This window comes from Protopterus annectens, chromosome 7.part0 (assembly GCF_019279795.1).
Source record: "Protopterus annectens isolate FY-2018-M chromosome 7.part0, PAN1.0, whole genome shotgun sequence".
Taxonomy (NCBI): Eukaryota; Metazoa; Chordata; order Ceratodontiformes; family Protopteridae; genus Protopterus; species Protopterus annectens.
In genome coordinates, this window is record NC_056739.1 from 958,502,442 (window position 1) to 958,527,388 (window position 24,947).

The following is a 24,947-nucleotide window of genomic DNA, read 5'->3' on the forward strand; positions in this document are numbered from 1 at the left end:
CTCTGTAGTACCTCTCTGGTTTTCTGGGTGCAGGAAGGAGGGTGTCAGGAGTCAAGTTGGATTCCAGGAAAACATCTTCCACAGCATCCAGGACTGGGGGGATAGCCAAGGGTCTGTGCTGTGGAAGATCTAAGAATTCCCGGAGTCTCTTTTTAGACTGTAGGTAGTCCTGACTCTCCTACTGGAAATGCTCCCTTAAGGTATGAAGGGTTTCCCCAAAGGAAAAATCCTCTGGGGGAGAGGCTGAAGGAATGAAATCCTCTGCATCATAATCCTCATAAGTAGAAAGGGATTGTATGTCTTAGTATTCAGATGCATCAGAGTTATCTAAATCTTCTTCAGGGGACAGACCTCTTTTCCATTTGGATGGGGGTAGCTTGGCTTCCTCCGATCAGCATAAGATCTTCCGCCATTTTAAGCATTTTGGTCTGAGGCAAGGAAGCAGGTGTCCGCGATTGGGTCGTCGGTTTCTTGGGTGTGGTTCGTACCCTGGGCCTAAGAAACTAGGTCGTTTTCGAAAGAACAGTAGACACGAAGGTCATCAGCTTGAGTCAAGAATCGTTAGTGTGAAGGACTTCCTCGGAAGATGGTGCCTGCTCAGTGGCTCTGGACCCATCCAAGGTAGAGACGACCGCAGGATCCTTAGTCGAGGAAGACTCGTGCGGCGTACCAGACTCCGAAAGGGTCCCGGTAGCGGCCTGCGAATCCACAGAAGCGGGCATCAGGGGCTGCAAAAGCTCCTCACTAAGGACCGGAGAACTGACAACTAGCTTAATGGGAGCGTCGCTGGTAGGTTTGGAGCTATGCGGTCTGTCTCTGTCTTTATCTTTACACTTTTTTGGAAGATCTGCTGTCGAATGACTTACTGAAGCCATATCAGAGTTAGAGGATAGTAAGCGAAAATATGTAGCTACAATAAGAGCCCGACGACGGATAGTTCTGGCTTTGAACAAAGCATAGAAGCAACAGCGGGGATGTTGTGGTCTGGGCCTAAATAAGTGACGCAGTAAGAATGAAAGTCTTGGTGTGGTATTTGCTTTCCACAGGCGAGACAATTATTAACTTTTTTTGACATTGGTTAGTGCAAGAAAAAAGGATCCCAGTGGAGTACTTATCTTTAGAAGACTTCAACTTCAATTTGGTAGACAAAAACTCAGGTAGCGGCCAACCAGCACTCATGCGAACTGCTTCTGCTTCGGGCTCCACGGCAAGAAAGACAGATGTAATGGCGTCAGCTGCCTTACTTTATACTACTGACGACCTGACGTCAGTCCTCAAGTGACAGCAACTGACGCAAAAATACTATATCTCTAGTATTCAGGCCAGCAGGGATAACCTATATGTGATGACTGCAACAGTGAAACACGAACATCCTCTCTGACCATGGCAGAAATGGCATACAATACAATGAATGTAGAGACACAGGATGTGGTAGAATATGTTTTTGGTTGACTTAAGAGACACTTCTACTGCCTTGATGTGTCAAGTGGGCCACTGTAGTATTCACCAAGATTGTCAATCAAATATTTTTAGTGTGTGCCACATTACATAACATGGTTAAGTGGAAACAGCGCTAGTAGTGGGGAAATATCTCAGCAGGGCCCGCCACACCTGTTGGAGAAGCAGACTAGGGAAATGGCAGCCAGTAAGAACAGGAAAAAGGGGGACACCATGTGTGGCACATAAGGGGGCACTATATCACAACACTGACAGAAGTAGCGTCTGATCCAGAATTGCATGCTATGGCACAGACAACACAGAGCAAAATGATGCAAGTATTATGAAACCCAGGCAATCAAGGCAGTGTCTGCTGAGCTGCATGAACAGTCAATGCAAACTTATCCAGACATGTTGGAAAGCTAGACACAGTCATCATAATTTGCACAGGTGAGAGGTGACAAAGTGACAGTTGACAGCAACACTATTACACAGACCAGAGTCACAGAAGGTGGATGTAGTAGCCATACAGCCTGGTCAAAGGTTGGGGGAGTCAGGGATCTCATCCTCCAGAGGTGGGGTGGAGATGCTGTGCTGCAAAGGTTGGTAATGTGTACTGTAGTGGCCTGAGGTCTCAGGGCTTGGTACGGTAAATGGCAAGGCCACAGTAGAAGTATGGAAATGTGCATGAGCACTCTAGCAGTGTGAGCCATGTCAGAAGGAAAAAGTAGAACAGTGGCCATAACTAAGATGACAGACACAAGTAGAGTGGTGCGCTCCACTGGTCATTAGGGGATCGATGGTGTAGAATTATGAAGTGACAGCATGTAACCTGTTCAGGTGCCAAACAGGAGGAGCCTGAGATGCAATGGTGCCCATGGCCAGGTGTGTTGACCTCTGTGGCCAAAATAACCTATGTCATCTGGTATGCCTGACCTGTTGACTCGCCATCACACATCTAGACCCTTCTACAGCCACAGAAAGTAGGGTCTACAGTAGAAAATCAAAGGACTAATGTACTAATGGATGTAATGTAAGCAACAAGTCACTTTAGAAGCACTCTCTGCTCCACCTCCCTAAAGTCCAGGTCACTGCATATGCATGGGATGTCATCATGAATGTCAGGAAGTATAGCACATCATCCAGAAGTGCACATATCAAACTCACCCTTTTGGTAGCTGCTGTCTATGACTGAATGATGTGCAAATCCACTGATTAATGTGGAGTATTGCACACAGGTGAGGAACTGCCTGGAGTCAAGACAGTGCTAAAGACCACTATTCTTCTCCCCTTTTGGGTAGATGACAAAGGCAGTGTGGCTTACAAATGCCACCTGGGCTACGGAATTCCTATGAAGCATGGCTGGGGCTCTGAGTTACAGTTCATCCACCAAACACTGGCAAGGCTAGAGTTTTGGCCTGTCCCTGCACAAGCTCTTTGTAAGTGGGGATGGTGTGCAAGTCTTCCAAAGTTTGTGCCACTTACAGTGCCACTGTGCCATCAGTCTGTGTCATATGCAGTTGCAGACCAGAAGCAGCTGGAAAATAATTAAGCAGATGTTCCTTGCTGAATCAGTCCTTCTTCACTTGCAGGGCACCATATTAGCAATGCAAAAGCTAATACTAACCTAGGGCATCCCCTACAGACATTTGTAAATTCATCACCAGCCCAGCTACCACATCAATGCACCACCTAATATGACAGCTGGTATGACAGCTCACTCCCCATCTCCATATAGGGATCATCAAAGAAAAAAATACCTCTGGGAACCACTTCTGTGTTAGTAATTCACTTCCTGTGATAACCAAGTCCTTGGCTTGTTCTTCACAAGTAATACCGTATCAGTCACTTTTCAACAACCCTGATGTAGATTCAAACAAGTGAGAAGGAAAAAGTGCTTGGATGATGTAGATTACTATTATGGCTACCCATAGCAACTATGTTCTGCACCACTGTCTGCAACACCTAGTCCTGAAAAACCTTGTTTGCATAACCTTCTGCCAAGATGCAAATGCTGAGTGTGCAGAAGTCCCTCACTAACACCTCAGTGCTCTAGTTGTGGACTTTTCTGGTCATTGCCATTCTTGTGGACCTATTGTAAGATGTGTACACTTGTAGGTTACATGTATTGGTCACTGTTTGTGCACAGGTATCTGTGGGATGTCCTGTATGACTGCCTTCCTGCCTCTTCAAACCTCATATGGTGACAATTACCCCCTTACTACACAAACTGCAGCTATGGGATGTTATCAGGAAACCCCTTCCTACATTAGAGTACTGAATTCCTATAAAACTCTGCACATCCTGTCTCTCCTCTCTAATATTCACTGCGTTGTCTCACACTATGTATTGGCAACATCATGTCCCATGTGACATATCCTGGCATATGTGAACATTACCCCGGTTTTCCTTCAGTATGCCTAACTCAAAGTCCAATATCTTAATTCAGTGAACTCCTGATTCAACGGCTGCTTACTTTACTGTGATCTCTTGAAATATGGAGTCACCTCTTTATATTGCATTCATAATGGCCTCTTAATGTAGCTGTTACGTTAATGAAATAATTTATTACAGCTGTCTCTGAACTGCTACCTTAACACACTACATCCACACTAAGCAGCAATCTGTTCAACCATGCCCACTCTGGAGCTCTGGACACAAGGACACAATATGACAATCCCACCATCTGCATGGTGTCCAAGGAAGAGGAAGATTTTCTTGGCCTCCCTCAACAGGAGCTTTCAGGAGATCTTGCTGGGCAAATATTCCCTTAGGTGACAGATACCACTAATACGACCTGTTCTGGTGAGCAGTTCAGGTCATCACTAACCCTGACCTGCTTAGCCACTGGAAAGCATTACTGGTCCATCACTGTACTATGATCTTCCTACTTCACCTTACTGCAGCTGAGGAGCAGCAAGCTAACATGGAGGAATATCACAGAAGTTGACAGCATCTCTCCTGTAAATGAGACTTGCATGACATGTGCAACACTGCACGGCACTGTACAGATTTAAGAGTATGCTTAACATTTGAATGTGTATTGATGTGTTCTCTGTTTTCTCTTCCTTCTGCAGGTCCAATTGTAGCACTGGCCAAAGAGAGGCAATGGTCACCTCAATCTGTTAAGGTAACACCCCCAGTGCTGAGTTGCCAGTGGTCATCAGGCCTGCTTCCCAGTAAAGGGAGAGGTCTTTTTGATGATGATGACCTGGAGGGCTTACTGATGGCCACTATTCAGGCAGGAGTGGAGGTTCTGACCTCTTCTGATAATGCCCAAAGAGGTCTCCTGTGGTCTCTTGCAATGATTACATAGGCGGGAGTCATCTGAGATGTGCCAACAGCTGGACACCTGTCTCATCACAGTGAAGTGACTCCTGGCATCGTTCATTAAGTTTTGCAACCTTCAGGCCCCAAACTTCAGGCCGCTGAAGCCATGGCTGGCACATAACATACTACCTTCCCCAGTTACCTTTTCTCTCCTCTTCTGAAAAATGGGAGCATTTCCCAGAGGAAAAAAATACAGCCTTCCTTACACCAGTCAATAGTTATGAATAACATTATACATTTTCTTCACACTTTGCTATCTACCCTTTTCCTCCCCATTTATATCATGAACTGGGTTGACACTTTGCTGTGCTGCCCCTCTTTTGTATGTCTGTCACTGCATGCGTGGCAGCAATGGGGAGCCTTATTGCACGTTAGCTCACTTAAAACAGTCGGGCATGCTTGCCTTCCTTTCCCATGACAATAACCACTTTAATCAAATGCACTTTGCTAATGTTACTTCTCCAATGACCCTACATAATGCAACTTGTCCCCAAAATGAGGCTCCACTAATTTAAAATTCAATTATTTTCTCAGAGAGTCAGCACTATGCAAGCCCTGGTGCATACTGGTGTAGTTAAGTGACACTTGATATTTAGGAATCCTAGCCACAGACTCCTTCACTTCTTTAGAACAAGGAAGTGAATGATACTACTAAAATGATTATGAAGTTTGAAGAGGAACAGACACATCATGAAGAGCTGTGGTAAACAGAACTAAATTCAGAATAAACGGAGACATCAAAAATGTCTTCTATAAAAACTATTCTTATGCAAAATGTTCCCCAGTGACGGAAAAAATCAGTGAGCACAATGTTTTTTGACAGATGACACTTTGTGAAAGAGTAATCAAGTAGAAGGAGCTGCAGAGGCTACTACAATGGTTTCAAAGTTAGTCCATAGTAGAGCTTTCACCAGTATATACCCAAAAAATGTAGAGTGGCACAAGCAGAGGACAGATACCTCAAAAAGTTAACTCCAATGGGTGGGGACACAAATCTTACACTGAAATAACTGGTAAAGCACAGATAAAAAAAATTCACTGAAAATGTAAGCAATTCATAAAACCTTGCAGCAAGTTGCTTAACTACTGCCTCTGTAACAGCGTTGGTAATTAACAGACCACTGACATAAATAAGCACTAACAATGACTACCACTGTTTAAGTATGATTACTGGGATTTCTTTCTTAGATGTTTCTCATCAATTTCTGTGAAGTGGGTTTTGAGGGAAAGAGTGAGTGAAAAAAAATGTGCTTATAAGTATCTTTTCTGCAGTGGAATGTTGCAAATAGGTAAGAGGAACTGATTTGTTTAGCATGGTGTTTTTTTCCCCATGGCTGTACAACTGGGTAGTTTGGTTATGTTTTCCAGTATTATGAACTGTATTTATTTTACTGTTATAGAGATTTATTTTTTTGCAGAATGTTATTTTGTTTCCTTCAATCTTTCATAACAATTGAGCCACTACACTTCAGCAAGGCAATCAAACTAGTGGGATGAGATGGAAACATTTTAGAGCAAGAGAAATTATAATGCCACTCTTTATACAATATTAGTAGGACCTGTGCTTTGGTGATTAAGCCAAAACTACGAGACATTGCCTCTGAAGAAAGGAGGTTGAAGAATGGATGGCACACAATCTACAATGTACAGTAGTCCAAAATGACTAAAAGGCCAATAAAGCAGCCTCTGTGAGGGTCACTTTAACACTTTACAATATATTAGCTGAAGGTAACACACGAGGGTCCTTGGAGAGACAAGAGTCCTTGAACAGAATGCAATTACATTTTCAAAGGACAACAAAACCAATTACCTCTAAAGATCATTTACTGAAAGTGCTAACAAAGACCAAAAATACTTCCTCCATGGGACATGATAATAAACCTGTTTGCTTAACATACCTTTGCAGACAGGCTCCTCTAACTCTTTGACTAAAGTTTAGCTACCGGTTTTGTTCCTGATGAGTGGCATGTAGATGTGATGCCCCTCCTTAAGGGTGGCCTTACAAATGACCTGAGTAATTACAGAACTATCAGCCTTACAAGACTCGTCTGCAAAGGCATGGAACATATTAAAACTGATCTCAAAAACTCTGATATAGAGAATCTTGTTAAACTTGATACCCAACAGTTTGGATTTGTGGAGGGTAGATCCTTGTCTATTTAATCTAGTAAATGTCTTCGAAAGGGTTTCAGAGGCTGTAGACTGTGGTCATGCAGTGCATGTGGTATATCTCGACCTAGCTAAGCCCTCTGACTCTGCTCCCCATGCTGGCATCAAATAAAAGCTAAATGATTTACAAATCAATTTAATGTGGTAAGGTGGATAGTAAACTGGCTGAAAGAACACAATGACAGAGTCATAATGGTACTTGCTGCTTGTGTGATGTATCGGATCCTGGCACAAGGCAAACAGTTAACAGTGACCTTTCTCCATATCCAACCTGGTGAGTGGCACATCTGTGCGTCTCACAGTGGAATCTCCTATGACTAGGACATTTGGTTTAGTGATATGCCTTAATGGCTTGTTTGGTGAGACACTGGTGTGTATGCCTTCATGTGTACTACTATGTGTGGTGTGCTTGTGTTTGGAAGTCTGTGCTTCTGGTAGGTTTTAGAGAGGACCTCAGCATATGTAGTGTTTTGTGTGGTGGTGAGGTGTGAAGGTTGACAACCCGCTTTGTGTTAGATATACTGACTGAGCGAAGGAGCTTGGATTCTCAGTTTTTTACATAGAGGCACCTCTTGCATGTTGAATTCAAGTTGCTTAAAGAAGTGGGTTGTTAGTGAACATGAGGCAATTGCTACATTGCTTCAGGATGCCTAAGTTGACTAAATTGGCAGGAGAAATGGTGGGAAAATGTCCTTACATAGTGTGAGGTAAGAGGTGGGGTCAGTAAAAGAGATTGGCCACAAATGACCAGATAGGGGAGCTGTGGGAGAGTATACTAATGGCGCAGATGAATAGAACAAGTGTGGGTACCTCAGAGGCTGTGCTGGTCAATAAACCGAATGAGGAAGCACAACCGCAATAACCAACATTTGAATACAGACCACAACTAATGAAGAATTTAGTGAACAGAAGTTGCTTCTATAGCCGCTGACAGTAACTGCAGTTGCACATTAGTGCGTGATGGTGTGGAATGAGCAAGCCCACCACACAAATGTTAGGCTTAAATTGTAACTGTCTGCCTGGGGCGACTTGGTCGACAGACCACAATGCTTTGCCAGAGATGGCCTGCACCTGGGATTCTGGATACTGGCTAAGGCTCTTGCCGCCCCTATAGTGCCTTTTTTAGGCAAGGTTCAAATGACAAATTCACCACCGTAACAGGAACAAGCAAGCAAAAACTGAGGATAATGCTACTCGATGCTAGAAGTCAATCTTAAAATGCACTCACTCGAGGCACTCCTTAAAATGGAGAACATCGATATCTGTGCAGTGACCGAGACCTGGTTAAAGGCTCTAGAGAGCACCCCTGCATTACCAGGCTATAACTCATACCACACTTTTCAGCCATCTAACCTGGACCAGAACACCAAAGGCGGAGGTTTGTCCATATTCATTAAGGATATCCACACCTCCAGGCTAGTTGTGCAGCATAATGCATCTGAGGTTATCCAAGTGCAACTAACTCTGGGCAAAACGGAAATCCAAATTGTAGCTTACTACAGATCCCCCAACATGCCCTTCCCACTCCTCTTTTCTTGATATACTGGAAAATATTAGGGTTCAACCAAACACCCTAATAATGGGCGAGTTCAACTACCCCACCATTAAATGGGACAACTACTCATGTACTAACTCCTTCACTCAATGCTTTCTGGAATTCATAAAGTCCAAAGCACTGGATCAACTTATCCACACCCCCACCAGAGGTAAAAATATCCTAGACCTAGTCATTACCAACATGAGTGACCTGTGTCCACACCTGAAGTCAACTCCTCGTTGGTCAGATCTGACCATAAGCTAATCACCCTAGATATCTGCATCCCGCCCCCACCCACCATTAAGGAAACCACAGTAAAAGATTTCTCCAAAGCCAACTTCATGCTTCTTAAGACAGAAGTAGCGAACTTCATGACACCCATGCAGATGGACAATACAGTTACGACTGCTGAATCCTACACAAATGCACTCTATAAGTACTTACAAGAGTGCATGGATCGTGCTATCCCAAACAGAACCAAGACACTATCCTTCAAAAAATGAAAGCCAATCTGGTGGTCCCCTGCCATAAACAAACTCTACAACAGAAGGAAGAAACTGTTGCAAAAGAGAGTAAAATCTCATGAGTGGAGGAGATCCCTGGTCAGTCTCAGTAAGAAGCTGAGATCCTTTATAAGATTCTCCAAAGCTAGCTACAAAAACAAAATTGCCACTGAATTTAAGGGCAACCACAAAGCATTCTATAGGTATGTCAAGAATCTCAATGGCAACACCCAGATCTGCTCTGAGTTACAGTACAACGGCAAGAAAATTACAGAACCAACTGATATTGCCAACATCCTGGCAGATAGGTTCAGTGCTAACGTTACCCCCCTCTCACCCCCTAAAGGGCCCATATCTATACAGGAAGAATGCAGAGTCCCTGTAATCACATCTATGCAGGTAAAAGATGCACTCTGTAAAACCAAAAACACAGCATCCATGGGACCGTACAACATCCCAGGCTGCGTTTTACACAAAGTTCAGAATGAACTGGCTCCCCACCTAAGCACCATGTTTAATTATAGTCTCACGTCAGACTCTGTGCCCACTGAATGGTGCACAGCAACAGTTATCCCACTCCACAAAAGGGAAGCCACCACTGATCCTGGGAACTATCACCCTATTAGCCTGAAGAGCCTGATCTGCAAGGCCATGGAACGTATCGTCATGGAACTCATAAACCAAGACATTGGTAACCTCCAAACTCTGGACTCCACCCAGTTCTACTTTGTGAAAGGCAGATCATGTCTTCTGAACCTGATCGACTTCTTTGAGGCAGTCACCAAAGCCGTAGATGAGGGTATGGTGGTTCACACAGCCTATCTTGACCTTGCCAAGGCTTTCGACACCATACCCATTCTGGAATTATAGCTAAACTCACTAAACTAGGTATAAATCCCTACGTCACAACATTGCCAACTGGCTCACTGACAGAACCCACACTGTAAAAGTTGCAGACTCCAAATCTGACTACAAACCAGTGACAAGAGGAGTACCACAGGGTTCAGTCCTGGGACTTCACCTTTTTTGTATCTACTTCTCTGAAGTACAGGCTAATACAGAAGGCCTCTGGCTAATGAAGTTTGCAGATGGCTGCAAACTAGAAGCCATAGTCGAGTCCCCAAGTGATGTGGACATCCTACAGAAGGGCCTCAACTAAGACAGATGCCTGGTGTCAGAGGCATGGCCTCAAGCTCAATGCCAAAAAGTGCATTGTCATCCCCTTTGATAAAAACTCTGTACCCATAAACTACCACATAAATGGCAGCTTACTTAACGCCGAATGTGTGATAAGAGACCTTGGGACCCAGGTGGACAGTAGTCTCTCCTTTGATAACCACATTGCCACAGTAGTCAGGGAATCCTTCTATGTGGCACACCTCATCACAAAAGGGTTCTCATCCAGGAAAAGAGGCGCCATTGTTCCCCTCTACTCGTCACTCATTAGACCCATTATACAGTACAACAACCCTTTTGGAATGTACCTCACAAGACATCTGCAGCAGCAGGAAAGGCCACAGAAGTACCTCACAAAGAGGATTACTGGCCTCAAACAGATGCCTTACACGGACCATTTCAAAAAACTCCAGCTTTACTCTGTATCATATCGTCTACTCCAAGGAGATCTCTGCCTAACATATAAAGCTATGTTAAACCCAGAGCTGTTGGACATGCTACACCTAAAGAAATCCCAGTGCCTCCGAGCTACACGCTCTAGGGACCTAAACCTTGTCACCACAACAAACAAGACATGCTGCAGGGATAGATTCCTGTCCCAGAGACTTCCCATACTCTGGAACAAGCTACCCATCTATGTCAAGCAAAGTTCATCATTAGCTCTCTAAGAAAAATCTTGACGAGTGGATGGGAAATAGGAAATGCACCCCAGGGATTACTTCTGTGGCTCTGCTCAACAGGGGCACAGGAAGTTAACTTTCTTGGGTGGCGTAAGACAGGGAACCTTGTTGGCTAGGCTTACTTAGGCCCTTGGGCAGATAGCCTAGTACCTACCTATGAACCTAAATACCTACTAGCTGAAATGTGAATTGAAGAAAAAAGCAACCACTAATTGGAAAAGCCCACCGAGTCTTTTCCCAACTAACTCCATCTATAAAGAGTCCCTACAGCATGCTCCAGCCACAAGTTTATTGTTTTTTTTTTTTGGGGGCTCAAAGTTAGCTGGCTAGAATTGTAGCTTGGGGGTGATCACACAAGTATAGATTAAGCAGATCTGAATCTAGGCTATGCTAACCAATGAGTTTAAGCAGTGCAATAAGCAATAGAGGCACACCTGAGGTGCGGCAACAGTACTTAAAGTGCAGGAAAGCAGAATGATCAGTAAATACTGAATATAAAATGCACAATAGCAACAGCAGGGAAAAAAACAGCAGTAAAAAATTCAATTTAAAGCAAACAAGCAGTAAACAATAAAATATAAAGCAATGTGGGAGGTTGGTATAATGGTTAAGGTGCTTACCTTACAGACACAAGGTGCAGGGTTTGATTCTCCTGTTAAGTAATTAGCTAGGCTTAAAATGGCCCACAAGGGAGGTTAGCCTAATACTAATCTATGAATTTATGAACCTATGAACACACAGGGTGAGTTGTAAGTACTTCAAGAGAATGTATGAAAGTGACCAAAGTTGTCTCTAATGGCCTGGTGCTGGGACTTCTTCGGTTTCCAAGCAGAGAGCTAAGATCTCCAACTAATAAAGTCTGCAGAAGACTACAAATTGGAGGGGGGGATTGTTATGTAACCCTATGACACCCAAACCCTCCAAAAAGAACTTGCGCAAGTAAATTGGAATGGGCTCAATTTAAATGCTAAAAGAGTGTAATATCATCACTTTTGATAAAAACCATTTTGCCATCATTCTGTCCAGTAAGGGACCTAGGCACTTGGCTTGACAGCTCCCTCTCTTTTGACTAGCGCATAACAAAGATCATCAGGAAATCCTTTTATTTAACCCAGTTATTCACAAAAGGGATATCATTCAAGTCTAACCTGGTAATCAGCCTCTTACATTCAGTACTGATCAGACCAATTATTAAGTAAAACATCCCTTTTTGGGATGTATCTTTCTAATCATATCAATTAGAAAGGCCCCAAAAGTTTCTAAGCAGAAGGATAACAAGCCTATGACCCTGAGCTACCAAAACAGGCTACAAGCTCTATCCCTTTATTCAATGTTTTACAGATTTCTGAGGGGAAATCTCTGTCTTATTTACTATGCTACTGAAGACCCGACTGTCCTGGATATCCTAGTTCTCCACAAGTCCAATACCTCCATCAGTATTAGAACCAGAGACCTAACCTTCACCAAGCTACAAAATACCTCCATCAGTATTAGAACCAGAGACCTAACCTTCACCAAGTGATAAATAAAACACAATCAAGGGACAGGTTTATTACTTTGTGCCTACAAAACCTCTGGAATAGATTTCCCATGTATGTTAAGAAGTGCATCTCGCTATCTTCCTTTAAATGTAAGCTACATGACTAGATGGGTATCCACAAACTTATTCCAGGACTGACCAGTATGGCAGTCCCAGAGAAAGGAGGTGACGCCTGGGGTAGGGTACTGCTAAGACAAGAATGATCATATGAGACTCTGTTGCCTTGGAATATCTACATATCTATACTGTAAGGTAACACTGGTTGTATACCTTTAAAACAGATGTCAGAAAGTTTCTAATTACTGAAAGGATGGTTGAATTATGGAACACTGTATAAGAAAAGTACAGTTTTGTACCTAACATAAATGTAGATGTTCGAGTGTTCACTCTGCTGCAGTCATCACACTCGAGTTATCCTGCCGTCAGGCAGTCCCGCAGTCGGCCCGAGTTCCAAAGTCTTGGTCCGGCGTCGGTTGCTGTCGCTTCTTCCCTGACGTCAGTGTGCCAGGGGTATATAAGAGGCATCCAACGCCATTTTCTTCAGTTTTTCTTGCCCCAGATGTCAGGTGCCCCCAATAGGTAGGCAAAATATATACATATAGCTAGATAAAAATAAAACAATACCTTTAGGCACAAGCAAATACACCACAGAGGTTGTATAAGATAGAGTGGTATAGATAAGTTCAGCTAGTTCAGAGGGGATGGAGGGAGGGTAACCTGGACTGCAGCAGGTTGAACACTCGAACATCTACATTTATGGTAGGTACAAAACTGTACTATGTTCATCGTGTTACCCTGCTGCAGTCATCACACTTGGGTTGAATCCCAAAGCTAAGGATGGGAGGTGGAGTTAAACAAGGTTAGAAGAAGCTAGTAGGCCCTGCAAAACTGCAGTGGCAAAACCAGCTCTAGTCTTAGAATATAGAGGCAAGTGATGGCGTTTGGTGAAGGTGTGCACTGAACTCCAAGTTGCAGCTTCCAGAATATCCTTGGTTGGCACTCCCCTGAGAAAGGCTGCTGATGTAGCTGTAGTCCTGGTGGAGTGGGACCTAATGTTAGCAGGTACTGGTTTCCCATGATGCGTGTAGCAGAAACGTATGCAATGCCCTATCCATTTAGAAATGGTCTGTTTTGAGATAGCTTTTCCTTGTGATCCTGTAGTATAGGCTACAAAGAGCTGGTCAGATTTTCTGAAAGCCTTAGTTTTATCCAAGTAGTAACATAATTGCCTGTGAATGTCCAAAGAGTGCAGGAGTCTTTCTCCTTTGTTCTGGGGATTTGGGAAAAAGGTGGGCAAATGAATGGTTTGGTTTAGGGCCACACTGGATACCACCTTTGGCATAAAGGAAGGGTTAGTCCGTAGAGAGACTGTCTTGATGAAAAATGAGGAAAGGCTCCACTGCCATTAGTGCCTGTAGCTCTGAGACTCTTCTAGCTGAGGTTATTGCTAGTAGCAGGGCAGTTTTCCATGAAAGAAATTTTAAATCAGTTGAAAAAGCTGGTTCAAAGGGTGGCAGTGTAAGCTTTTCCAGAACAATGTTGAGATCCCAAGTAGGTGTTGGTGCTCTCCTTGGCGGTCTTATGTTCTTAGCTCCTCTGAGGTACTGTCTTAGGAGTGGATGTGAGAATAAAGGAGGATCCATGTTGTAATGAGCTGAAATTGCTGAGGCGTGGATCTTAATAGATGAAAAGGAAAGTCCTTTGTGCAACATCTCAGTTAAATATTGTAGAATCTGAGGAATGTTTGGATCAAGGGGATTTTGGCCTTTAGCCTGGTTCCAGGCGCAAAATCTTTTCCATTTGTCTGAATAGGTTTTCCTGGTGCTGGGCCTCCTGGCCTCCAGAATGACATCCACAACAGCTTTGGATAGAGGTGTTGGCTGGTTGTTTAGGTAATTTGCCATGCAGCTAGGTTTGAAGTCTTGAGCTGGCTGTGTAGAATCTGATTGTCTCGCTGGGTGAGCAGGTGAGGAATTTGTGGTAAAGTCCATGGTGGGCCGTGGGCTATGTTCCTTAGAACTGGATACCAATGCTGGCGTGGCCAGTCTGGTGCAATGAGTATCATTTGTGGCCTCTCTAATCTAACTTTCAGCAGTACCTTTGCTAGAAGAGGCAGTGGAGGAAAGGCATACACTGTCAATGTTTTTCAACTGAATGAGAGGGCGTCCCACTTTCCAAGCTTGTGGATGGAATGTCCTTGTGCAAAATTTTTGAAGTTGGTAGTTTTGGGGGCTTGCAAACAGATCTATGTCTGGGCGTCCCCATTTTTGAGCTATCATTGCAAATACTTGTGGATCTAGTTTCCACTCGTGTGGATCCATGATGTTTCTGCTTAGGTCGTCTGCCAATGTGTTTTTCTTTCCTGGCAGGAATTGTGCTTGTAACTGAACCTGGTAAGACAGTGCAGTGTTCCACAAGGTCACTGCTTGCCTGAATAGAGGGTAGGAATGTGTGCCCCCTTGCTCATTTATGTACCACATCACTGTGGTATTGTCTGTCTTTATTATTAGTTGTCCTGGGTGTAAGAGGTCCTTGAAAGCTGTTAGGACATTCTGTACTGCTAGCATTTCTTTTTGATTGATATGCAGATGCCTCTGATCTGTAGTCCATTTGCCCTGAATGCACTGCCCTGCCATGTGTGCTTCCCAGGCATAGTCCGATGCATCTGTTGTCATAGTTTGCCTGGCTGTGGGTAAGGTGAAAGGCTGACCTTTGTTGAGGTGACATGCCTGTGCCCACCATAGAAACTCCTGTTGAAGGCAGGGAATGAGTGGTATCATTGTTTCCAAGCTGTGGTTGTGCTGAGTCCATACGCTTTTCAGGTACCATTGTAATTTCCTCATATGCAGTTTTGCAAATGGTATTAGTAGTATGCAAGATGCCATGAATCCCAAGGCCTGCAGAATTTTTCTTGCAGGGAGATGGGTCTTTGTTGCCATTATTTTGAAATATTGAGTCAGCTGTTATTGCTTGTCTGGCGTGAGATAAGCCATCTGGGCCGTTGTGTATTCAAGCTGGCACCAAGGAATATTATGTTTTGTGAGGGCACTAGTTTTGATTTCTTTTCGTTTACTGTGTACCCTAGGCAACTTAGAAGGTGTTTGACAAATGCCAGATGCTTTAAAAGAATGTCCTTGCTTTCTGCTTGAATAAGGCAGTCGTCCAGGTATGGGTATATTTGAATTCCTCTTTGTCTGCAGTATGCAATTACTGGTGCCAGGCATTTTGTGAAGACCCCGGGCGCAGTAGATAAGCCAAAGGGCAGTGCAGAGAATTGATAATGCGTTGAACTTGCAATGAAGCGGAGATAGGGACATGCAGGTATGCCTCCTTGAGGTCCAACGTTACTAGCCAAGCATTCTTGCCCAGCATGGGAAGAAGCTGTTGTAGTGTTAGCATCTTGAATTTTGGTACTTGCAGACAGGTGTTCAGAATTGAAAGATCCAGAATGGGTCTCCATGCTTTGTCCTTTCTTGGGACTAGAAAGAGTCTTGAGTAAAATCCTTGGCCTTGCTCCTGTGTAGGTACCTGTTGAATGGCTCTCATGTCCATGAGAGCTGTAATTTGTTTTTGTGCCTCTGCCCATTGATTTGGTGGAAGGTTTGGCATTCCTTTTATCCTTGGTAAGGTATGAAAGTGGAATCTGTATCCTTGAGAGACAATGTTTACGACCCATTTGTCTTTTGTGATGATGTGCCAGTTGTCTGCAAAAAATGCTAATTTTCCTCCCAAGGGAGCTGCCAGGAGAGATTTGCTTGGTAGTTTGAGGATTGAGTCATTGTGTTTGTCTTCTGCTAGCTTGGGGTCTGTCTTCTCCTCCTTTCTGGGTAGCAGTACCCCCATTGGCGAGATTTGTAAGGGCCTTGTGACTGACCTCTGCCCCTTGGGCGTCTGTATTTGCCCCTCTGTGATCTGTCAGAAGCTGGAAAGGACCAGTTTTTCGTTGGCCAATTTCTGCTGAAATGAGGGGGTACCTGCAAAAAATCCTTGACTGTCTGCATAGACTTTGCCTTATCCTCCATTTTCTTTAAAACCTCTTCTGCTTTGACACCAAATAATACATCCTGCTGTAAAGGTGCATCCAATAATTTTGCTTTAACATGATCAGGAAGGGTTTTTGTTCTTTTAACCAAGCATGTCTACATATGACAGAGCCAGTAACAGCTGCACTACAGGAAGCTTCCAATGAATCAAATCCACATTGTAAAGTATGTTTGCCCACCTGTTCTGCTGCATGCAACAGATCCTACATTTCCTTGAATTCAAACTGTTCAGTATGTGTGCTCATTTTTTGTTTTAATTGAGACATTAGGAACTGCTGATATTTTAGCATGTGAAACTGACAATTTAATGCTCTCATAGCCAGAGTTGCTGAGGTGTATATTTTCTTTCCCCATCTATCTAGGGCTCTGGAATCCCTTTCAGAGGGCACGGGATTTTTAGCCATAGAAGCGTTAGCTCCCTTAGGACCCTGGGAAATTGTTTCTGGGTCAGCCACAAGGCTTTTATAAAGGAATTTGTGTGAGTCAGGTACTCTGTAGTATCTGTCTGGTTTGGCTGGAGCAGGAAGTAGAGAGTCTGGATTTAGACTAGACTCCAAGTAAACATCATCCACAATATCTAAAACTGGAGGGATAGCAAGAGGTCTGTGCTGGGGTAGTAAAAGGAACTTTCTGAGCCTTTTCTTAGAATCAGAGTAGTCCTGGCCTTCCCAGTGGAAATGTTCCCTCATGGTAAGTAAAGTTTCCCCAAAGGAGTAATCTTCAGGGGGAGATGCTGAGGGAATAGAGTCTTCAGCATCAGAGTCTTCATAAGGTGGAAAAGTGTAATCCTGTTCCTCAGAAGGATCTGAGGAAATTGAAACCTGGTCAGAGGAAGCATAATCCTCCTCTTGTCTTGGTCTTTTATCAGGAGGGGGATGGGAACCCCTGATTAGGGTAATCAAATCTTCAGCCATCTTAAGCATCTGTTTCTTAGGCATGGGGCCTTGAACTGTAGACTGATGTACAGTCTTCTTTGGTTTTAAAGGAGTTTTAAGCTTAGCATAAGATTTAATGGTGAGTGTAGTCGGTCTGAAGACACCTTCTGCAACTGAAGGTGTTTCCACTGCACAGGGGGTCTACTTCTGCTCCGGTGTCGGAAGGGCCTAATGAAGATGGCTGCATCGGCCCAGTAGACTCCGCTTGAGAATCCGCAGCTGTCTGGGGTTCCAGTTCTGCGGTCATCAGAGGCTGCGTAGGCACCTCACTGAAAACCGGAGAATCGGCGACAGGCCCAGCAGAGGCCTCGGAGTCTGGCTTGTTCCTAGGCTGTCTGTCCTTATCCTTGAATTTTTTATGCATGCCGGTCGTCAGGCTGCTCCGACGGCATGATATAATTAAATTTCCTACCAAAGTAATGTCGTGCGAAGTCAAAACGGCGTTTGATAGTTTGTTTATTAAACTTAGCACAAAACCGACAACCTATGACGTCGTGGTCTGGGCCTAGGCAAGGAATACAATAGGAATGGAAGTCCTTATGTGAGGTATTTGCTTCCCACAAGAAATGCAATTGTTAACTTTTTCTGACATCAGACTGAGGCAAGAAAAGGTTCCCTAATGGGGTACTTAGCTTTATTGAAGACTTCGGACTGAAATTCAAATTGAAAATCTCAGGTGTCTGCCGACCGGCACTTGTGAACTGCTTCTGCTTCGGGCACCGCGCGGCAAGAAAGACTGAAGAAAATGGTGTTGGATGCCTCATATACCCCTGGCGCACTGATGTCAGGGAAGAAGCGACGCCGGACCAAGACTTTGGAACTCGGGCCGACTGTGGGACCACCTGACGGCAGGATAACCAGAGTGTGATGACTGCAGCAGGGTAACACGATGAACATCAAAGAAAAACATACGTTCTACCAGGGCTACAACAACCAAACTATTAACTGTCAAGGATGAAGTGAAGAGAGTCAGTAAAGGAGGGTAGAACCCACCTGGAAAAAATAAAAAAAAAGAGTACAGCAGCAAACAGAAGACAGAAATGCTCTACAGACCGGAAATATATAATCTTTACTTATATTATGGTTCTGCTAAAACAAATAAACAAAATACCACATCATAAAGTATATCACAGAATTAAAGAGAATTAAAGTAATGCAGTTATATACCATACCTTTTCCTCCACCACTGCCTTTAAATTTACTCTTGATAGCTGCTAGACTAATTGCCTCATCACCATCTTCTTCTTCTTCATAGCGATCGGGCTCCAAATAATTAGCACTCAACCCACGCTGATGTTGTTTCTCCCTCATTCTCCTCTGCTGAGACTCTCTGCGAATAGATGCTCTCAGCTTCTCCTCCTCTTTCTGTTGTTAAAAATACAAATTTACATAAAAGGTTAATCAACAGAACTGACATGTTGCAGTACACAAGTTGCATATGCAGGCCAATATTCTATCGATCCATTTTAAACTCTCTCTGGTAAGGGCTGCTGTGGCAGCCACTGAATGGAGCAGACCAAACTTCCTCATCTTAGTAACAATCCCCAGCTTCTTCCAGTAGGTTTGCATCTAGTCCACCTGTTGTGGGAAGCGCTCAAGGAAACATCCTCACTAGATGCCCAAATGATCTTAACTGATTCCTTTCAATCAAGAACAGCATTGGCTCTATTACACATCCTCCTAAATCACCAAGCTCCTCACCTGGCAAAGCAAGCTCAGCAATTTATTTATTCATTTGATAATATGTGGGCTGCTCAAAAGATGTGTAAGACACAACCCAGGCCAAAATGTGTGAAGTGCACTCGAGTGCTGTACAAACTAAAAAATCTGAATGAAAGTACAATGCAACAAAAAGGGCTGCTCACAAGACCCTTGTCAGCCACAACCCAAGTCAAAATGCAAAAATTACAACCACAGCAGTGTGAGATCTAATCAATTCAAATTGACAGGAGTATATAAATATAAATCAGCTGAACAAAAGAAGAGAAAATGTGTATATTATGACAATGAGTAGTACCAGAGACAACTGCATTAAAGCAATGATTAACAAACCGGGTGCAGTTCAGAAATGAAAGGAAAACAATGTTCTGTATGCAAACCATAAAAATGCAAACTCATCTGGATAAATCAGGTAGAGAAAGGAAAACAAAGGAAAGGAGTAGGTAATGAGGAGATATGTTCATCTGAAGAAACAACCCTGCAAAATGGACAAGGCAAGACTGCGCAAAGTTTCCTGAAAGGTAGCCTACACAGGTTTTGAAAATCTTGGGGTACGTATTTCCAAATGGCTGGATCAAGCCTGTGGAAGGCTCTTCCATTGGTATTTAAAGTGAATGGAGGTTTTTGCAAATTAATACAGCCAGGAAATTGAGATTTAAGTGGGTACTTAGTGTTATAATGATTAATTTGCAGACAAGAAGACAAATCAGAGGTCAGTAATTTGTAGAGAGTGATAGTCGGTAAGGAAAAGGCATGTTCAGTTATTGACAGAGTGTTTTTGCAGGAAAGTACTAAGACGTTCTCAGCATACATGTAAATTAAGTTTATGATATGAATACACTCTCTTTGGGGCTCTGTTGTAGGTTAGTGCTGCAGGGATTACCCAAGACCATACTCCAATTTAAGCAACAGCATGAAATTCAGCAATATATATATATGAGACTCAGGGAAGTTTAGAATGGTAAATGTCTAAGTGCTTCTGAGTGGAGTTAAAACCAAGCAAAATGTGAGCTCTACAATGACTGAAAACAGACTTATCCAGTATAATTCCCTAGTACTTGCAAGCATCAGTAAAAGATGACTCAAGAGTCTTGGAGTTGTAAAATAAGCATAATTATGAACCTCTGTAAGAATTCAAAGATCACAGTATTAGGTCTGTCTGGTTAAGAATACAACTGGGTTTATTACAGTACTCGCTGGCGACTTCAAAGCAGGGGGATTGCAAAAGCAACTGAAAATGAGGGGCTATATTACAAGTCTAAGACTATTACCTATAATCAATAACAGATGGGATTAATCACTTTCATTCACATGCCTCAGTAACCACTCATTCTAGCCACTTTACTGATGATATATGCCTCAAATGTCTGACTGCAAACAAGGCCAGCCTTAGGAGAAACAAAGCACTACAAAAAAAGACTTCTGCTCCCTATATGGCACACCAGTATACTTGCAACTCTTGGTGCTCTTCCTCTCACTTCCCCATCCAGGTCCCACACCATCTAGACAGATTATCTTTATTTTTTTCACATTTTCTCTTTTTCCTCTATCCTTTTAACACATCTTTGCTTGCCAAGAAACTGGGAGGAAACAACTATATTAAACCAGGGATTTGGAGCCTGCTAGACTCCCTGAAATCATAGGGTTCTAGATGCTCTGTGCTGCATTTTACAGTTTTTTTCTTGCAACTTTCTGATCCAAGGATTACCTGAACAAAAATCACGAGTATAAAAAAGAAATGCACTTTTTTTTCTTTCAAGGAAGAATTACGTTGTGTCCAAACTTTAATGCTCAAAGTTAACAAAAAGTAGTTCCTATTAAAATAAGAAGACTAATGCTTGCAAGGACATATGTATAAATCTTATAAACATCTGGGAACACAGCCTGCCTCCTTCCCCTTCCAAAAAAGAGAGTTAGCTTCTAAGCATCCCCCTCTAGTGTTAGACTGAAATGAAAGTAAAGGAACAAAAAGGCCACAGCCACTCACTGTACAGGTGAGGGTCTGTGGGAGTAAACTAGAGCATCTAGATAAAATCCACACACAGTGAAAGGGAGTACATGTGCAGATTCCACACAGAAAGAATCACATCCAAAACTCCAAATGTAAACCAAATGCTGTGAGATGGCATTGCTACTCACTGCACCCCTGTTCCAATGATTAGTTGCTGTCACACACAGTCCGTCGCTGTGTATAATGCTGACTGTCTGACCATGATGGAAAGTAAAAGAAATTATGGCCAACTTGCAACCTTTAGATATATTGTAACATCGCCTCTTAACACAAACACTCATTTTACACCCACATACAGCTGTCATACCCATCAACTACACCCACTTTTTTTGACTGTGCACATTTCAGATGTCTGATTGTAGTAAAAACAGAAAAAAGTGGGCTTCACACATATGCAAACTAGTTCATCAAAGCTAAAATAGTAACTGATTAACATGAGCAAATGACTGAGGGAGCAATCACTTTCATCCACAGAAAGCTTCCATACCCAGCAACTGCAGCCATATTTGTTGACTGTATACTTCTCTTGAGTATTAGATTGTGACAAAATAAAAATCTTATCCACTCACGCATCCCTCCCACACATGCACAGATGCACCCAACAATTATAGCAAACTGTACATCTCTGTACCCTACAGATGTCTGGGATCAAATTAATGAATAAATACATAAATAACGGACATCTTCCTGTGATCAGAAATATACAGAACAACCTAGTGCATAGTCCCTTGTGCACACTGAAACTCAAATGTTTGCATTACTTAGTGACTGCAAATCTTTATTGATTGATTGTCAGAAAACTACACATTTTACAAAAAACAGACCAAAATATGAGGCAAATATCAAGCCATACAAATACACACACACACACACACACACACACACACACACACACACACACACACACACACACACACACACACACACACACTCTTATACTTAAATTAAAAAATACTTACCTTCCTACGTACAAGTGGGGGAAAAAGCTTGAGCCAACAGGAACAGCTTCTCAATTCTACATACATAAGCCAAGTGAACCCTAAGTGACACTTCTGCTGTTCTCAAAAACATCATGAAGACCTGTGATAGGGCATAACTGCCTTATTTGGCATATGCCAGTCTGTTTTAAAAACAGCTCACCAAATGAAGTAAGCCATTTTTTTAATTGCAGAGAAGAACTCTTTAAAACACTACACAGGTGCAGCTGTTCATAAGCTGAGTTTCGAGCCTCAAAAATAAAACAGTAAGACAGAAAGTTAACTGTTACTCTTATTTAAAATCAAAACGTCAACTATTAAATACCCTTTTTTCAACGTCAGGCTACAGCCTAGCAAGCAGTACCACGAGCCACAACTTGCCTATTAAACAACAGACAGAGGTCAAGAAACTGATTTTTGCAAAATATTTTGCAGGTCAGAGCTGATATATCCTTCCTTGAGTTAAAGATCATCAGTATGTGAAATAGTTTTTAGGTTGAAAACTCAGTTGGCAGGTTATCTATTAAAAAAACAACAGAAAATACTAGTGCTAAGACTTGAGCCTTGTGACACAGGAGATTATAAAATGGTGGTATTAGATTGCTGAACAGTAGTTACTCAGATTTGTCCCATATGACTGCTGTTTAATAAATGAAAATGTTGAATGTGGGCAGAAATTAATCTGTATGTTAACTTTTGGAAAATCTTGGTGGACCTGTTTGCAACATTCCCTCTCAGAGCCAGTAATCAGGGAGCCTGATTCCTCACCACTGACACAGGAGAGGGACATTCACTTTGAACAAAAAAATAGATACACACAATATTTCCAGCTGCAGCTCTCTGCATCAGTCTTGGGTCTGGGTTTGTCTCTCTCTCTCTCCAGGTCCCTAGTAAGACCCCCCCCCACTGGCACAGCTGTAGAGTTGAGTCCTCAGCTGGGTGTCCAAGCCAAGTCCTAAAGTACCCTCTCTGTGAAATCAGTGCTTCGTGTCCCTGCTCCAAATAGCTGATACACACACTCTTTGAGATTTGAATTTCACACACACACACACACACACACACACACACACACACACACACACACACACACACACACACACACACACACACACCTGGGAAAGGCTGGCACAGAAAGCCAGCTACTCTAAGGCTCTTATATGGGTACCAAATTATATTGAGTGAAATTAATATTAATAGAAATTATAGTGTTTGACCAATGCAGTAAGACTTTTGGGAGTGGCCACAGAGATGAATACTCTCAAAGGTTAAAATATTCTCTAAAGGAACAGCCACAATGAAAAGTTTAAATTTATTTAATAATAAAAGAACATGAAAATACTAAATATCTATTTACAATACACATAGGAGTTTCAATCACAGGAAATATTAAAACAACACAGATAAACAAATTCACACAGATACAGAAAACCAGTACTTAACTAATCTCATTATATTTTCCTGACTGATCGAAAGAATTACTATTCACTGGTCACTTACTAGAGCAGCGCAAGATGAAGTAGGTGAGGGATCCTTCTATGTCAGGTTTCAAAACAGAGTGCTCTGAGACTTCAGTCTCATCTAGTACTAAAACATGTTTGCCCCGGATTGCAGAATGACATCACATACATCTGGTCATCTGACTTCTGCTTCCAATACTACCCCTTTTCCTATCAAATGACCCAGAATCTCACACGTGTCAATAATACACCCGCAGCTTTGCCAAGATCTGTTGCAGCTTCTGGAAGTCATAAAAAGTAAAACACTTTCACTCTTCCTACAGGAGTTAATAAACCATTCTCTGGCACAGACATTTTGTCTCTGGCTGCAATCAGAACTGCAAGATACAATATTTATAGCCTAAGTTACGTAATTTAATTTCTTACTATTTTTCAAAGTTAGCTGGACTGAGATTAACCTCTTCTCTTCCAATATCTTCTGTTAACATACATACAGTTTCTCAGTTACCATGGTACAGTCTTAAATAAATCTGTATTTCTTTTCTGCCAGCAGGACACACTGATGATACCATATTTAACACAAGCAACTTTACAAACACATTTTCAGCACAAGCATCTGTAAAAATCATTTTGATATACAAATGACATACAATTCTTTAAAAATTCCAGCTAGCTGTGCTGGCATATGTTACACATCCACTTCCCTACTTCTCCTGGCATAGCTGGAAATACCTCACATCGTCAGACTGTTCAAGAAGTGAGGAACTGAGGACTATGGGTAAGGATATAACAGTTCGATTTCCACTTTAAGGGGAGAGTGCCTGTTTGTAGGTAGGAGTTAAAGATGTAGGTGAGTGAATATGCAAGATAAGAAGCCTTTCTTGTGATTGTAAGGTAAACTTCCACCCTGATCCACATTTGCAATCTCATCCTTTAAGGCACTACTCAAAGCTTATGAACAAAGGAATATAGGAAAACAGACTGACCTATATGTTGAAGACCTCTGTTCAAAGAGTCAGCATTTACCCAACCACCACAATTTGTTACAAATGCTTATCATCCTGCTGACTCTGCACCCATACACTGTTTAATTTCCCGATCTTCTCTAATATGAAATATAAGCAAATGAAGCAGAAGCTCCTCCATTTTAGGTGGCTACCCTTCCTTTAATCTGTATAAAGTAATTTGATTTTTTTCTTGTACAGGACCATAAACTCTGATCTGGATCTGCTTTTAGCAAATGCATGCTGGATAATACAGTTACCTTATGCTAAAGACTATCTATAAATGACAAAGATGCAATCCTGACACTCCAACCCGGACACTCTCTCAAACACCAATTACATTCTGATATCTTATCTATTAGAATCAAACTAAAAAGGAATAAAAAAAAACCTAGCAGAATTCTACATCTACCCTAAATGCATGAATAC

At 42.5% G+C, this 24,947-nt stretch overlaps 1 protein-coding gene across 1 annotated transcript in view; it reads right to left on the reverse strand.

The window, feature by feature from the left end:
- The window catches only part of LOC122806800 (RNA polymerase-associated protein LEO1-like), a 344,162-nt gene that overhangs the window by 233,178 nt on the left and 86,037 nt on the right, over positions 1-24,947 (reverse strand). The window contains exon 3 of the mRNA XM_044077517.1: positions 18,523-18,715. Within this exon, the coding sequence (XP_043933452.1) occupies positions 18,523-18,715 (193 nt within the window). The remainder of the gene's footprint in view (positions 1-18,522; positions 18,716-24,947) is intronic.